At 57.3% G+C, this 13,530-nt stretch overlaps 1 protein-coding gene and 1 non-coding gene across 2 annotated transcripts; one reads left to right on the top strand and one right to left on the bottom strand.

The window, feature by feature from the left end:
• Positions 1 to 729: 729 nt before the first annotated feature.
• TRNAR-UCG (transfer RNA arginine (anticodon UCG)) lies at positions 730 to 802 on the bottom strand. The gene has a single exon. It is a non-coding gene; the product is annotated as a tRNA-Arg (tRNA).
• A 7,827-nt stretch (positions 803 to 8,629) lies between these two features.
• LOC128066969 (basic proline-rich protein-like) lies at positions 8,630 to 11,457 on the top strand. Its single transcript, XM_052660098.1, has 2 exons — positions 8,630 to 9,922; positions 10,285 to 11,457. The coding sequence occupies exons 1-2, from the start codon at positions 8,630 to 8,632 to the stop codon at positions 11,455 to 11,457; spliced, it is 2,466 nt and encodes an 821-aa protein (XP_052516058.1).
• The last annotated feature ends 2,073 nt before the right edge of the window (positions 11,458 to 13,530 follow it).

The following is a 13,530-nucleotide window of genomic DNA, read 5'->3' as shown; positions in this document are numbered from 1 at the left end:
CACCAGCTCTGACACTCTGAGTGCCTAAAATCATGAGCAGGACAGTGAGTGCTTGGGTGGCCAACTCTCCCCTTCACGATGTTTGCTTAAATACTTACTGGACCAAGCTGGAAAAGGGTGCCTGTGATTCCTCCTTGCAGCATGTTGAGGCTGAATCTTCTCCCAGACAGATGTCAGCAGTAATTTTACTGTAAAGATGAATCTTGAGCTTGGTGCAAACATAGGCAATAAGAAATTTGTCATCACCACATTCAACCCAGGAGCTGGAGGGGCATCACTTAGTCAGAAGATGTGGCAGATGGTGGACTGCACTGGATCCTGGAGCCCACCTCCTGGAGAACAGCTGATGTTAATCCTTTAGATGCTGGGTACCTGGGAGGGTCTCTGGAAAAGGGCTGGGGGATCAGCAGTAGTTACTGGGCCATGGTCTGGAAGGATGACTGGGTTTTAACACCCAGTACAGCCATCACTGGGCATATTGATTGAACATCTGGCTCAGGTGTAACTAAAGGTGTGGGCTCCCACAGGTGGCCCTCATCTTCTTTCCATGTCCCCACCCTGGAGCCATCCTCGTGCTAAGTCACTTTGAAGGTGAAGGTGAAGGTGAAATCGCTCAGTCGTGTCCAACTCTTTGCGACCCTGTGGACTGTAACCTACTAGGCTTCTCTGTCCATGGGATTCTCCAGGCAAGAATACTGGAGTGGATTGCCATTTCCTTCTCCAGGGGATCTTCCTGACCCAGGGATCGAACCCGGGTCTCCTGCATCGAAGGCAGACGCTTTAACCTCTGAGCCACCAGGGAAAGTCCGTAAGTCACTTTAGTCATGTTCAACTCTGGAACCCTATAGACCACAGTCCACCAGGCTTCTTTGTCCATGGGATTCTCCAGGCAGGAATACTGGAGTAGGTTGCCATGCCCTCCTCCAGGGGATCTTCCTGACCCAGGGACTGAACCTGAGATTCTTATATCTCCTGCATTGGCAGGTGGTTTCTTTACTACTAACACCACCTGGGAGTTCCTGGGGGCCATCCTCAGTAATCCTCATATCCAGCAATGAGACCCAAGTCCATAGCATTCTAATAAAAGGGGTAACCTACCGAAGACTTTGGGGGATCCAGGAGAGATGCCACCCCGCAGTCAGCAAAAATACGAGACAGTTCCTCAGGAAGCATGCCCCTCGCTCCCCATCAGCAGCTGCTTCTAGCCTGTCCTCTTTTCTAGCACAGTCTCTAACGACTTTCCTAGGTGTCCCGAGCAACTCAGCCCCAACAGTGACAGTATAATTTATGGTTCAAACTGGGGTGCTCTGAAAGTGAAAGGGGAGCTATTAGCACACTAGGTCCAAACCTAGCAAACCACTAGCTCTGACTTAGGAACCCCATTTGGTGCAGAATAAGCCAGTGGTTTGCTAAATAGGTTTGGTAATTCCCCCATTCTCCTTAGAGACATCCCTATGGGTCAATTTGGTTGCTAAGAAATTGTTCTGTTCAGGGTGGCCTAACCCGCTAAACAGTATCTCTAAATGAGAAGAAGTGAGGTCTATTCAGAAGGTCATTTACCCCTGAAATGAGTGTTCTTCATAAAAGACTCAAATTCTCACTGGCGACACTTAACCTTTTCCTTCACAAGTATTTTCTTTTTGCACATTGAACCCCTTTGAGATTCTTTCATCAGTGGGCTGTTTCTGGCTGGTTTTGATAACCACATTTTTATTTACATGCAAATTCACAGCAAGCAGCTCGCATGTAAATACTATACTAATTATTAAACTTCTATGGCTCATCAGAATGCTGTATCCTAATTGGCTCTGAGATTGCCAATAACCCACAGCACCCTGATTTGGAGCCAGACCAGTTTTTGCATCTGCATAATAAAGGGAAGAAGGAGGCTGGGAGAGTGGACACCTATTTTGTATGTGTCTCTTCAAGGTCAAATAATCATGTATTCCTTTTCAATCTACATATTCATAAAGACCTTTGTACAATTAATGAGACAGAAGATTAAATGGTTGCAGATTAAGAGCAAACCCTACTGTTCTAATTAGAGTAAAAGTTACTTAGTCAATCAGATAAGAATTCCAAATTCAAACTGGCTAATACAGAGGCCTAACTATGCCGACCCACTCACAGTCCTCCCACTTGCACCAGCCACTGGAGCCTGCTTAGGAAAGCCAGGAGCCCTGGGCATGATTTCTACCTATGCAAAGACCCCTCTCTTGGAGATGGGCCCCAGGGACTCAGGGCCCACAGCAGTGGAAGAAGGGAGGAGAGTGGATGGAATCCCATTGTATCACAAGACATGGTTTCTTAACCCTGTTGGTGGTAGAAGATGTATCAGGGTCTCCCCACAGCTGGGTTGCAGATTTTCCCTAGACTCCTCCTTGGGGAGCCTGAAGGAGTTTTGACAATCAGTGAGACCTTACCAGATGAGACTGTGGGTCATTGGGGTTGGATTTAAGATGCCGTCCCTTCTGCCAGGGAGCTTGTGCTTCCTCTGGGCTGCCAAGACCTGGGCATCTGCAACGGCAGCAAACAGAGATGGGCTTGGAGCCAGGTCCTGACCTGGGCTCCATGGACTCCTCCAGTCATGCAGTTCTGGAACCTGCATCGGAACAATCCGGAACCTGGGTCACAGTGTAGATTGCTCAGTCCTGCCCCAGATGAGCTGGTAGGGCCTGGACATCTGTGTTTTGGACAAGCCCTGCATGATCCTGATGCTGCACACTATGGAAACCACCAGCTTGGGAGATCCACGGATGGACTTGAGAGAATCCATGCACCCCGAGATACTGACAACAACATCTTATTTTTACATGTTTATTTAGGAAGAGGCCATAGCTTGTACCAGGTTCTCAAGAGTGGCCATGCTTCAGGAAAGGGTAGTCAGCCCCAGGATGGAGAAAAGAGAATAGGAGAGCAGAATTCTGTCAAGCAGCAGACACACGCCGCCGTATAACCTACTTTTGAGGCTTCCCCTGTGCCCTGAAGTGTTGGCAGTTCTCTCCTTTCTGTTCCCATGGTGCAGGCAACAGCCCCACCAGAGCTCAGGGGACACAGAGCAAGTGACGAGACGGCCCAGTAGGGGCGGGCTGCTCTGGTCCCCTGGGGAGGGGCCTTCCTGGCGGGACGCAGCCTCAGCACTGGCACGCGGTGGAGTCAGCACTGCTGGGGAGGAGCCAGGGGTGCCAGGGAGCACCGGCCAGTCTCCTCCTGTCTTGTGAAGCCTGCCCAGTCTCTCCACCAGTCCCACTTAATTCCCCTCAACCTGGAGTGTGGTTCCATTGCGTCAGGAGCAGATGGTGTGGGGCACCTCCCTTGGCTCTGAGCACCTCCCTCAGCCCTGGGGAGCACAGAGTCCCCCTGCCTCCAACCTACCTTATGGTCGCTAATGAGATCATGTCTGCCTCCCGGGAAGGGCGATTAGCCTGCTGCACTGGGTTATTACCCTTTACAAGAGGCCTGCCCAGCTGTCTGCCCACCCCAGGCCACACACACCTGGCCAGGCCAGGATGGCTCGGAGCCACCCACTGGCGGCAGGCTCCTTGTAGACATAGCCTCCAGGGCAGGCAGCCGGAGCTGGGAGGGGGGACCGCACCTGGGCCTGCCTGGGCCTTGGGGCCAATCCCCGGAGGAGTGGTGCATCCCCAGAGTGACCCCCCCAACCCAGCTCAGCCTGGGGAGGTGGAGGGTCACTCCTTAGGCCCTCACGGACAAGCGAGGACCCCCATGGTGCTGAGGTCCAGGGGTCTCAGAGGGGAAGGGCCTCACCCAGTGGAAGCCCTTGAGGCCCCTGCCATGCACGGGGAACCTCTGTCTCCCCTGGGGCCACAGGGGCTGTGAAGGGAGGTGCCCACAGTCCACGTGGGGCTCTTGCTGAAGTGGGCTGGCAGGGCTTCCTCCATTCAGATCTGTCTCTCCCCCAGTGCGGGGATGCTGGAACATCACCACCCCTGCCTTCCCAGATTCCCCTGCCAGCCCCTGCCTTTCCCTTGGTTTGGCTGGCTTCCAATCTGGAGTCAGGGTGGCAGACAGAGGAAGGGGTGGCTGAGAACATTCTCAGGGTGCCCTGGGACATGCCCACCGTCCAGAGGAGCCCTGCAGGCCAGGAGGACCCGAAACCCCGGCGCCAGACCAGGCTGTCTCTTCCCCATCACCCTCCCCCATGCTAACCTCCATCCATCCTTTCTGTGCTGCCCACCCAGCTCGGGCCGGGGGGCTGCCGGTTTCCTGCGCCTGCACACCTGCTCTTGTGCAGCTGCCTGTAGGCCTCCATGGGTCTGCAGGGCCTTTGGGGAGGCCCACGTGGGTGTCCCTGCCCTTGCCTGGGGAAGGACGGGCCCTCACACTGTGCCTGAGCACCTGTCCTTTGGCTTTGATCTTAGTCCAAACCCAGAGAGCTCACATATTGTCTTTCAGATTATTCTGTGGGGGAGGGGAGAGCAGCAAGAACAGGTGTCTGTGTGGTCTTCAGCGGTGGGTAAGGGGCAAGCAAGACACCCAGATGACCCCACCCTGCATGGGGCCTAGAGAGTTGGAGGCCTGAACTGAGCTGCCCAGAGCAGGCCCTTCAAAGCTCCCGCCTTTGTTTGCTGGGGCTGAGGTCATAAAACACCATGGGTATTCTCCTGCTCAGTTGCTTCAGTCATGTCTGACTCTTCTCAACCCTTTCAACTGTAGCCCACCAGGCTCCTCCATCCATAGGATTCTCCAGGCAAGAATACTGGGGTGGGCTGCCATGCCCTCCTCCAGGGGATCTTCCTGACCCAGGGATTGAACCCACGTCTCTACATCTCGCGTATTGGCAGGTAGGTTCTTTACCTGGGAAGCCCCATAAAACACTACTGGGGGCTCAAATGACAGAAGTCTGTCTTCTCTGAGTTCTAGAGGCTGGAGGGCCACAATCAAGGTATTGGGAGATTGGGTCCCTCTCGGGGCTGATGAGGGTGGGATCTGCTCCAGGCTTCTTTCTCTCCTTGACTCACAGGTGTCTGTCTCCTCCCTGTGTCTTCACCTGATTTTCCTCTGTCTGTGACTGTCCAAACTTCCTCTTCTGATAAGGACATCAATCAGATTGGATTCAGTTCAGTTCAGTTCAGTAGCTCAGTCATGTCTGACTCTTTGCGACCCCATGAATCGCAGCACTCCAGGCCTCCCTGTCCATCACCAACTCCAGGAGTTCACCCAAACACATGTCCATCGAGTCAGTGATGCCATCCAGCCATCTCATCCTCTGTTGTATTTTTCTCCTCCAGCATCAGGGTCTTTTCCAATGAGTCAACTCTTCACATGAGGTGGCCAAAGTATTGGAGTTCAGCTTCAGCTCCATTCCTTCCAAAGAACACCCAGGACTGATCTCCTTTAGGATGGGCTGGTTGGATCTCCTTGCAGTCCAAGGGACTCTCAAGAGTCTTCTCCAACACTATAGTTCAAAAGCACCAATTCTTCAGCGCTCAGCTTTCTTCACAGTCCAACTCTCACATCCGTACATGACCACTGGAAAAACCATAGCCTTGATTAGACGGACCTTTGTTCACAAAGTAATGTCTCTGCTTTTGAATATGCTATCTAGATTGGATTAGGACCCACTTAATGACCTGATTTTAATTTAGTTACCTCTTTAAAACAGTCTGTCTCCAAATATGATTACATTCAGAAGTCCTGAATCTTGAAGAAGAGCACAATTTAGCCCTTAACAGGGTTCCAGGAACTCACGATTCCTCTGGGGCTTGCTGGGGTTGGAACCTGCAGCCCTTTCCTGGGAAGCCCCCACGTCTAGGCTGAGAATCAGTAGTGAAGGAAGCAAGTGTGTATCCAGGATCAAGGAAAGCCCCTCGTCCTTGGGGTTGGGAGCTTGTGGATCCATGAGGTCCAGCCCCCTCTCCAGCAGGCTGCCAGTTAATCTTTCTAGTTTATCTGGAGCCTTTCACCTTCTTTGAGTTGATAACGTGAGGAGGTGCCCCAGAGAGGAGAACACACCCGACCTGATTCTATGAAACAAGCATCCTTATCCCCACTCTACACCGTACAAAAGGTAGGGCCACCCAGGAAGCAAGAGAGCTGGGATTGGAACCCAGGCTGTGCAGCCCTGGAGTTCAGGCTCTTGTCCAAGAGATTGAAGAAACATAGGGGATATTTTAAAATCTCAAAATGGGAAAGATTTTTTTAAAGCATGGTGCCAAATCCAGAAATATTAAAAGACTGATATATTTACTATCCCACAAAGAAACTATTTCATGGCTAATAATAACAACAACAACCACCACAAAAACTCAGACAAAAGACAAAGGAATACCAGGGAAAACCATGTGTAGTATATGCCAATTACCACTTTCCTTATTATATAATGAGCTCTTCCGAATCCATAAGAAAAAGTCTAATAACCCAAAGGAAAATTAGGGGAGTGAGGAGAAAGAAAAGATATGAACAGACAGCTTACAGAAGAAAATAGAAGTGGCTACTAACACATGAAGAATCACCCAAGGGTCCTCACAGTTGAAGAAATGCACAGCAAACTCTGAATCTCCATTTTTTCACCTATCAGAGTGGCAAGATGGAGAAGACCAGTTTAGTACTGATGAAAGAGCGGGGAAGGGAATTTTTTATGTATTTCAGGAGGGAGTATAGACTGCTGGAATAGGTTTTCTAGGTATCTAAGATCTGAAGGGACATAAAAAATATTGAAGGTGTGAGTTATTCCTCTAAGCAGTGCCATGGCTAGATACCTGCCCACAAAGACTCCTCGAGAGGCCTGATTGCACCAGCCTTTGAAAGAATAAAAACCGAGAGACAGTCTAAATGCCTCTGAGAGGGCAATGGTTGGAGAAATTACACCCCTCTCCCCCTGCAACAGAATCCCATGCAGGCTTGAAAGGAATGAGGTTGATTCATAAATTCTGGCAATGGGGTGGGAGTAGGGGTCACCTGTGCTGTGCCTAGTCACTCAGTCATGTCCGACTCTTTGCGACCCCCTGGTCTGCAGCCCACCAGGGTCCTATGTTCACAGGGATTCTTCAGGGAAGAATACTGGAGTAGGTTGATATGCCTTCCTTCAAGGGATCATCCCAACCCAGGGATCGAACCCAGGTCTCCCACACTGCAGGCAGATTCTTTACTGACTGAGCTACCAGGAAGCCCAGGGGTCATCTCAGTTCAGTTGCTCAGTCCTGTCCGACTCTTTGCAACCCCATGGACTGCAGCACACCAGGCTTTCCTGTCCATCACCAACTCATCTAGGGGTTATCTAGGATGTATTTATTCTGGGAAAAGGTGAAGTGCTGGGTGTTGTATAGAAGGATGTGCTCCCATTTGTGTGAGAACAAGAACTAGGAGACAGAAAGCAGGAAGAAGTTTACCTTCCGTTGTTCCAGGGTCTCTGTGTTCCAAGATTCTCAGAATCCCCTGGTGTTGTTTAAACACTGCTTGTCGGGCCTACCCGCAGCGTGTCTGCTCCAGAGTGTCTGGGGTGGGCCCCTGAGTGTTCTCCATCAGTCTCCAGGTAACACAGCATGGAGAACACGGCTGTAGTACTTTGAGTTAAGGTACCACGTAGGGTGCTGGTTGTACAATTTTTAGAAATAATTCATAAAGATAATCCTTGGTCCAGGACCACGGCTGGCCTGCTCCTCTTCTCTGCAGCTTCTGTCAATAACGAGTCCTCTTCACCTTGCAGTCAGAAAGTACCCCCTGCATCTGCTGCTTTAGTCCGCGCCCCCTCCCCAAGTCAGGTCAGCAGCTCACAGGAAGGACAAGCCACATTCAGAGCAAATCCGCCACCACCTGCTGGGAGGTAGAGCCCTCTCCTCGCTGAGATCTAAGCCCCGGAGCCCCTCGCAGTTGGAGCGGCCCTTCTCAGGCTGTGTGATCACAGATCACAGGCTCAGCCTGCCCTCTTTTCCCACTGAGACAGAGGAAGGCAGAAAAGCCGGGCTGACACCTGTCCTGGTGGAAAGGCGCCGACTTCCCTGTGACCAGCCGGAAAACGCTGGAGACGCGCAGCCATGAAGCCAACAGCAAGTTCCGGGCTGAGCAGAGAGGTGCTTGCTCGGGAGGCAGGCGTCCGTCGGGTCTGTGCTGTCTGGGGAAGGTTCTCTGGACCACCTCTGCCAGGAGGTCAGGGTTCCGGGGACGGCCCCCAGGGCACCCCAGGAATGGGCGCCAGCAGCGGGGACTCCTGACCCCGGCGTTTGGGTGCCCTCTGTCCTCGCACCTGCATAAACGGGTCTCCTCAGCCCACTGCCCCCTCCCTTCCTGTACCCCCGTGAGGCTGGTGTGCACCGAGAGCGAGCCTTCCGGCCGCTCAGGACACGCGCCTGACCACACGCCGGCTGGGCGCAGCGGCCCATCCTTGGCCCCCTTTCCCCTCAGAGGCCCCCAGGCCCTGCCCCACCGCCGCGTGCCTTCAGGGAACCCCCTACCACCCACCGCCCACCCCCCGCCCCGTCTCCCTGCCCGCCGAAGCCGGGACCTTCTTCCCTCTTCCCACCTGTCCATAATCGGTCAGTTCTTGTTTTCAAAAGGCGGGGAGAAAGCATGTTGATTAGGTAGCATTTCAAGGGCTGTTAAGGTTTGCCGAGTGCCCCGGCCACAGACTCCACGCGGAGACCCCCGGCGCAGGGCAGAGGCTGCGAGGATGACACAGCGGCCCAGAGGAACCCCAGTGCCCGGACCTGGAGAGGCGGAGCCCAGCGCCCGGACCAAGAGAGGGAGACCCCAGAGCCCGGACCTGGAGAGGAGACCCCAGCACCCGGACCTGGAGAGGGGGACCCCAGAGCCTGGACCCGGAGAGGAGACCCCAGACCCAGAGAGGGAGACCCCAGCGCCCGGACCTGGAGAGGAGACCCGAGCGCCTGGACCTGGAGAGGGAGACCCCAGAGCCTGGACCCAGAGAGGAGACCCCAGCGCCCAGACTGGGAGAAGGAGACCCCAGAGCCTGGACCCAGAGAGGAGACCCCAGCGCCCAGACTGGGAGAAGGAGACCCCAGAGCCTGGACCCAGAGAGGAGACCCCAGCGCCCAGACTGGGAGAAGGAGACCCCAGAGCCTGGACCCAGAGAGGGACCCCAGGCCCAGAGAGGGGGACCCCAGAACCCAGACCCGGAGAGGAGACCCCAGACCCCAGACCAGAAGAGGGAGACCCCAGACCCCAGACCCAGAGAGAGAGACCCCAGCACCCAGACCCAGAGAGGAGACCCCAGCGGCCAGACCCGGAGAGGGAGACCCCAGACCCCAGACCCAGAGAGGAGACCCCAGCGGCCAGACCCGGAGAGGGAGACCCCAGACCCAGAGAGGAGACCCCAGCACCTGGACCCGGAGAGGGAGACCCCAGAGCTTGGACCCGGAGAGGAGACCCCAGACCCAGAGAGGGAGACCCCAGCGCCCGGACCCGGAGAGGAGACCCCAGCACCTGGACCCGGAGAGGAGACCCCAGCGCCCGGACCTGGAGAGGGAGACCCCAGAGCCTGGACCCAGAGAGGAGACCCCAGCGCCCAGACTGGGAGAAGGAGACCCCAGAGCCTGGACCCAGAGAGGAGACCCCAGCGCCCAGACTGGGAGAAGGAGACCCCAGAGCCTGGACCCAGAGAGGGACCCCAGGCCCAGAGAGGGGGACCCCAGAACCCAGACCCGGAGAGGAGACCCCAGACCCCAGACCAGAAGAGGGAGACCCCAGACCCCAGACCCAGAGAGAGAGACCCCAGCACCCAGACCCAGAGAGGAGACCCCAGCGGCCAGACCTGGAGAGGGAGACCCCAGACCCAGAGAGGAGACCCCAGCGGCCAGACCCGGAGAGGGAGACCCCAGACCCAGAGAGGAGACCCCAGCACCTGGACCCGGAGAGGGAGACCCCAGAGCTTGGACTCGGAGAGGGAGACCCCAGATCCCGGACCCGGAGAGGGACCCCAGACCCAGAGAGGGAGACCCCAGAGGCCAGACCCAGAGAGGAGACGCCAGCGCGGGGACCTGGAGAGGAGACCCCATAACCTGGAGAAGGAGACCCCAGCATCTGGAGAGGGAGACCCCAGTGCCTGGACCCGAGAGGGAGACCTCAGACCCAGAGAGAGAGACCCCAGCACTCCGACCCGGAGAGGAGACTCCAGAGCCCAGACCCGGAAAGGGAGACCCCAGAGTCCGGACCCAGAGAGGAGACCCCAGAACCCAGAGAGGGAGACCCCAGCGCCCGGACCTGGAGAGGGACCCCAGACCCTAGAGGGAGACCCCAGAGGCCAGACCCAGAGAGGAGACCCCAGCACCTGGACCCAGAGAGGGAGACCCCAGAGCCTGGACCCAGAGAGGAGACCCCAGCGCCCGGACCCGGAGAGGGAGACCTCAGACCCAGAGAGAGAGACCCCAGCACTCCGACCCGGAGAGGAGACTCCAGAGCCCAGACCCGGAAAGGGAGACCCCAGAGTCCGGACCCAGAGAGGAGACCCCAGAACCCAGAGAGGGAGACCCCAGCGCCCGGACCTGGAGAGGGACCCCAGACCCTAGAGGGAGACCCCAGAGGCCAGACCCAGAGAGGAGACCCCAGCACCTGGACCCAGAGAGGGAGACCCCAGATCCTGGACCCGGAGAGGGACTCCAGACCCAGAGAGGAGACCCTAGCACCTGGACCCAGAGAGGGAGACCCCAGAGCCTGGACCCAGAGAGGAGACCCCAGCGCCCGGACCTGGAGAGGGAGACCTCAGACCCAGAGAGAGAGACCCCAGCGCCCGGACCCGGAGAGGAGACCCTAGAGCCCAGACCTGGAGAGGGAGACCCCAGAGCCCAGATCCAGAGAGGAGACCCCAGCACCCGGAGAGGGAGACCCCAGCGCCCAGACCCAGAGAGGGAGACCCCAGACCCAGAGAGGGAGACCCCAGAGCCCGGACCCAGAGAGGAGACCCCAGCACCCGGAGAGGGAGACCCCAGCGCCCGGACCCAGAGAGGGAGACCCCAGCGCCCGGACCCGGAGAGGGAGACCCCAGAGCCCGGACCCAGAGAGGGAGACCCCAGAGCCCGGAGAGGGAGACCCCAGAGCCCAGACCCAGAGAGGAGACCCCAGCACCTGGGTCTGGAGAGGGAGACCCCAGAGCCTGGACCCGGAGAGGAGACCCCAGACCCTAGAGGGAGACCCCAGAGGGCAGACCCAGAGAGGAGACCCCAGCGCGGGGACCCAGAGAGGAGACCCCAGCACCTGGGCCTGGAGAGGGAGACCCCAGAGCCTGGACCCGGAGAGGAGACCCCAGACCCTAGAGGGAGACCCCAGCGCGGGGACCCAGAGAGGAGACCCCAGCGAGGGGACCCAGAGAGGAGACCCCAGCACCCGGACCCAGAGAGGGAGACCTCAGCGCCCGGACCCAGAGAGGAGACCCCAGCACCTGGACCCGGAGAGGAGACCCCAGTGCCCGGACCCGGAGAGGGAGACCCCAGCGCCGGCAGAGGCAGTGGAGGTAAGGAGGGTGAGAATGCACATCCCACCTGAACAGCGAATTGAGAGCCGGTAACAGACGCTGGCGGAGGGAAGAGAGCTTTCACCAGACCTTTCACCCTCATGCTGTTTGTGCCTCACATCCTCACTGGACTCACAGAAGCACCAGGGGGTTGTCCCTCGGGAGGTGCCCTGGGCTCTAGGGGGCCGTGTCACCAGATGGGGAGGAACAAGGAGCCCCGTTGTGCCTGTGAGGGTCTGAGCGACCGCACTGTGCAGTGAGCGGCCGTGGAGAGGCGCACCCGGCAGGGTCAGTGAGCAGCCGGGCCTCCTCCCCGTCCGCCTCGGCCTGGCGCCCCCGCTGCCCTGCACTGGGGCCCCGCACGTGATCGGGTTCACCAGCGAGGTGCACGAGGCAGGGGTCTCGCCTGCCAGGGAAGGGCTGGCTCCCGACGCAGTCGCCGCCCTGTCTCCTGGCCGCTTCCTGCTCTTCCTGCCTGAATGCAGAAGCGACGTCTGGCCGCTGGTGGCTGTCCGGTGACGCTGAGGATGACAGAGGCTGCAGTTCAAAGGATCCCAGCCTCCCAGTGCCCCCTCACTCAGCCCCACTGCCCAGGCTGCTCTGGCCTCGTGCTGGGAGAAAGCAAAGCTCCGATGAGGCTGAGTGCCTGAGGCTGGTTACAGGCCAGGGCAGCCGAACACAAGAGCCCCAAGTCCCAGTGGTCACGCAGAGCTGATCGGAAAAGAGGGCCCGTTGGTTAGCCAGGGCCTTGGGTCTCCGATCTGGCTCCCGGGACCCCCCAGGACCTGCCCCTCCCCTCACTGCACAGCCCAGCGCCCACTCCTGAGGCTGCAAGGAGCTGGGAGAGACATGCGCCCACCCACTGCCCTGGTTCTGTTCTTTCAGCTGAGGCTCTGGCCCCCTTGCTGGGCACTCCAAGGGCACAGGGCACTCCAAGGCCTCCGACCCAAGCTCACTGGCAGGCAGATGAGGGGCCACCCCAGCTCTTCCTTACCTCTGTCCCAGTGCTTACAACGGTCAGTCTGCACATGGTCTCAGGACAGCCCTGAGATGACGGGGCAGTCAGAGATGCAGTGACCATTACTGAAGTGACTGGGGATACGTGGCTGGTCAACAATGAGATGGAAATAGAGCCCAGTGTTCACGACCTGAGCTTCTCAGGGCAGGTTCCTCAATCCCACATCCAAATCTCCAGGGACAGAGCGCACCAGGTCCCTCTCTGTGTGTGCGCGTGTGCTCAGCTGCTTAGACTCTTTGCGACCCAATGCACTGACCACGCCCCCCCTGCCCAGGCTCTTCTGTCCATGGGATTATCTGTACAGGCAAGAATACTGGAGTGAGTTGCCATTTTCCCCTCCAGCGCATCTTCCCAACTCAGGGATCAAACCCACATCTCCTGCATTGGCAGGCAGATTCTTTACCGTCTGAGCCACCTGGGAAGCCCTACTCTCCTGCTGAATTAGGGTCTCTGGGGAAGGTGCCCCTGAATATGCATCATCAGCATTCCTCCAGAGCCCTGGCAGGATCCTGGCACACCCCAGGGCCCGGGACCCCTCCCCCAGCTGAGCTGCTTTCCCAGGTGCGAGGGGCAGGCCTGTGAGATGTCAGGCGCAACCTCCGCCCAGAACTGACCCTCTGGTGCCAGACAGTGACGTTGATCAAGCGCTTCAGGAGGCAGGTCCTCAGCTGGCAGTCAGTCAAAAAGCCTGAAGCCCAGGCTGGACTTCAGACCAGTGAGATTCAGATCTCTGGGTGTGGGACACAGTCACTGGCATTTTTTTTATAAGTGCCCCAGATGATTCCAAGGTGGAAAACCTCCTGTCCCCATGCCGTGTGGGTCGCTTTCCAACCAGAGGGCATCAAAAGCCCCTGGCCAACTATTAAACACAGCTGGCTAGGCCCCAACCCCAGAATTTCTGATTCATTAGGTCCTGGGAGGGTCCAAGAATTTGTATCTCCAAGTTCTCAAGTGGTGCTGCTGTGGAGACCTCACTGTGAGGCCCAGTGGAGCAGAAAGCGAAGGGCTGGAGGAGAAACTGACTGCTCCCATTGGCCGTTGTTGAGGGACTGCTCGCTTCCAGTGAGCAGGCCCTGCCACGTGCCAC

This window comes from Budorcas taxicolor, chromosome 21 (assembly GCF_023091745.1).
Source record: "Budorcas taxicolor isolate Tak-1 chromosome 21, Takin1.1, whole genome shotgun sequence".
NCBI classification, from domain to species: Eukaryota; Metazoa; Chordata; class Mammalia; order Artiodactyla; family Bovidae; genus Budorcas; species Budorcas taxicolor.
This window is presented reverse-complemented; position numbering and strand designations above follow the sequence as displayed.

Bases quoted from the DNA above. Each gene is read 5' to 3' on its own strand.
- LOC128066969 (XM_052660098.1), top strand. From the start codon at position 8,630: ATGACACAGCGGCCCAGAGGAACCCCAGTGCCCGGACCTGGAGAGGCG. The intron at 9,923-10,284 runs GCCAGACCCAGA...GCCTGGACCCAG, and splicing joins CAGAGAGGGAGACCCCAGAG to AGAGGAGACCCCAGCGCCCG.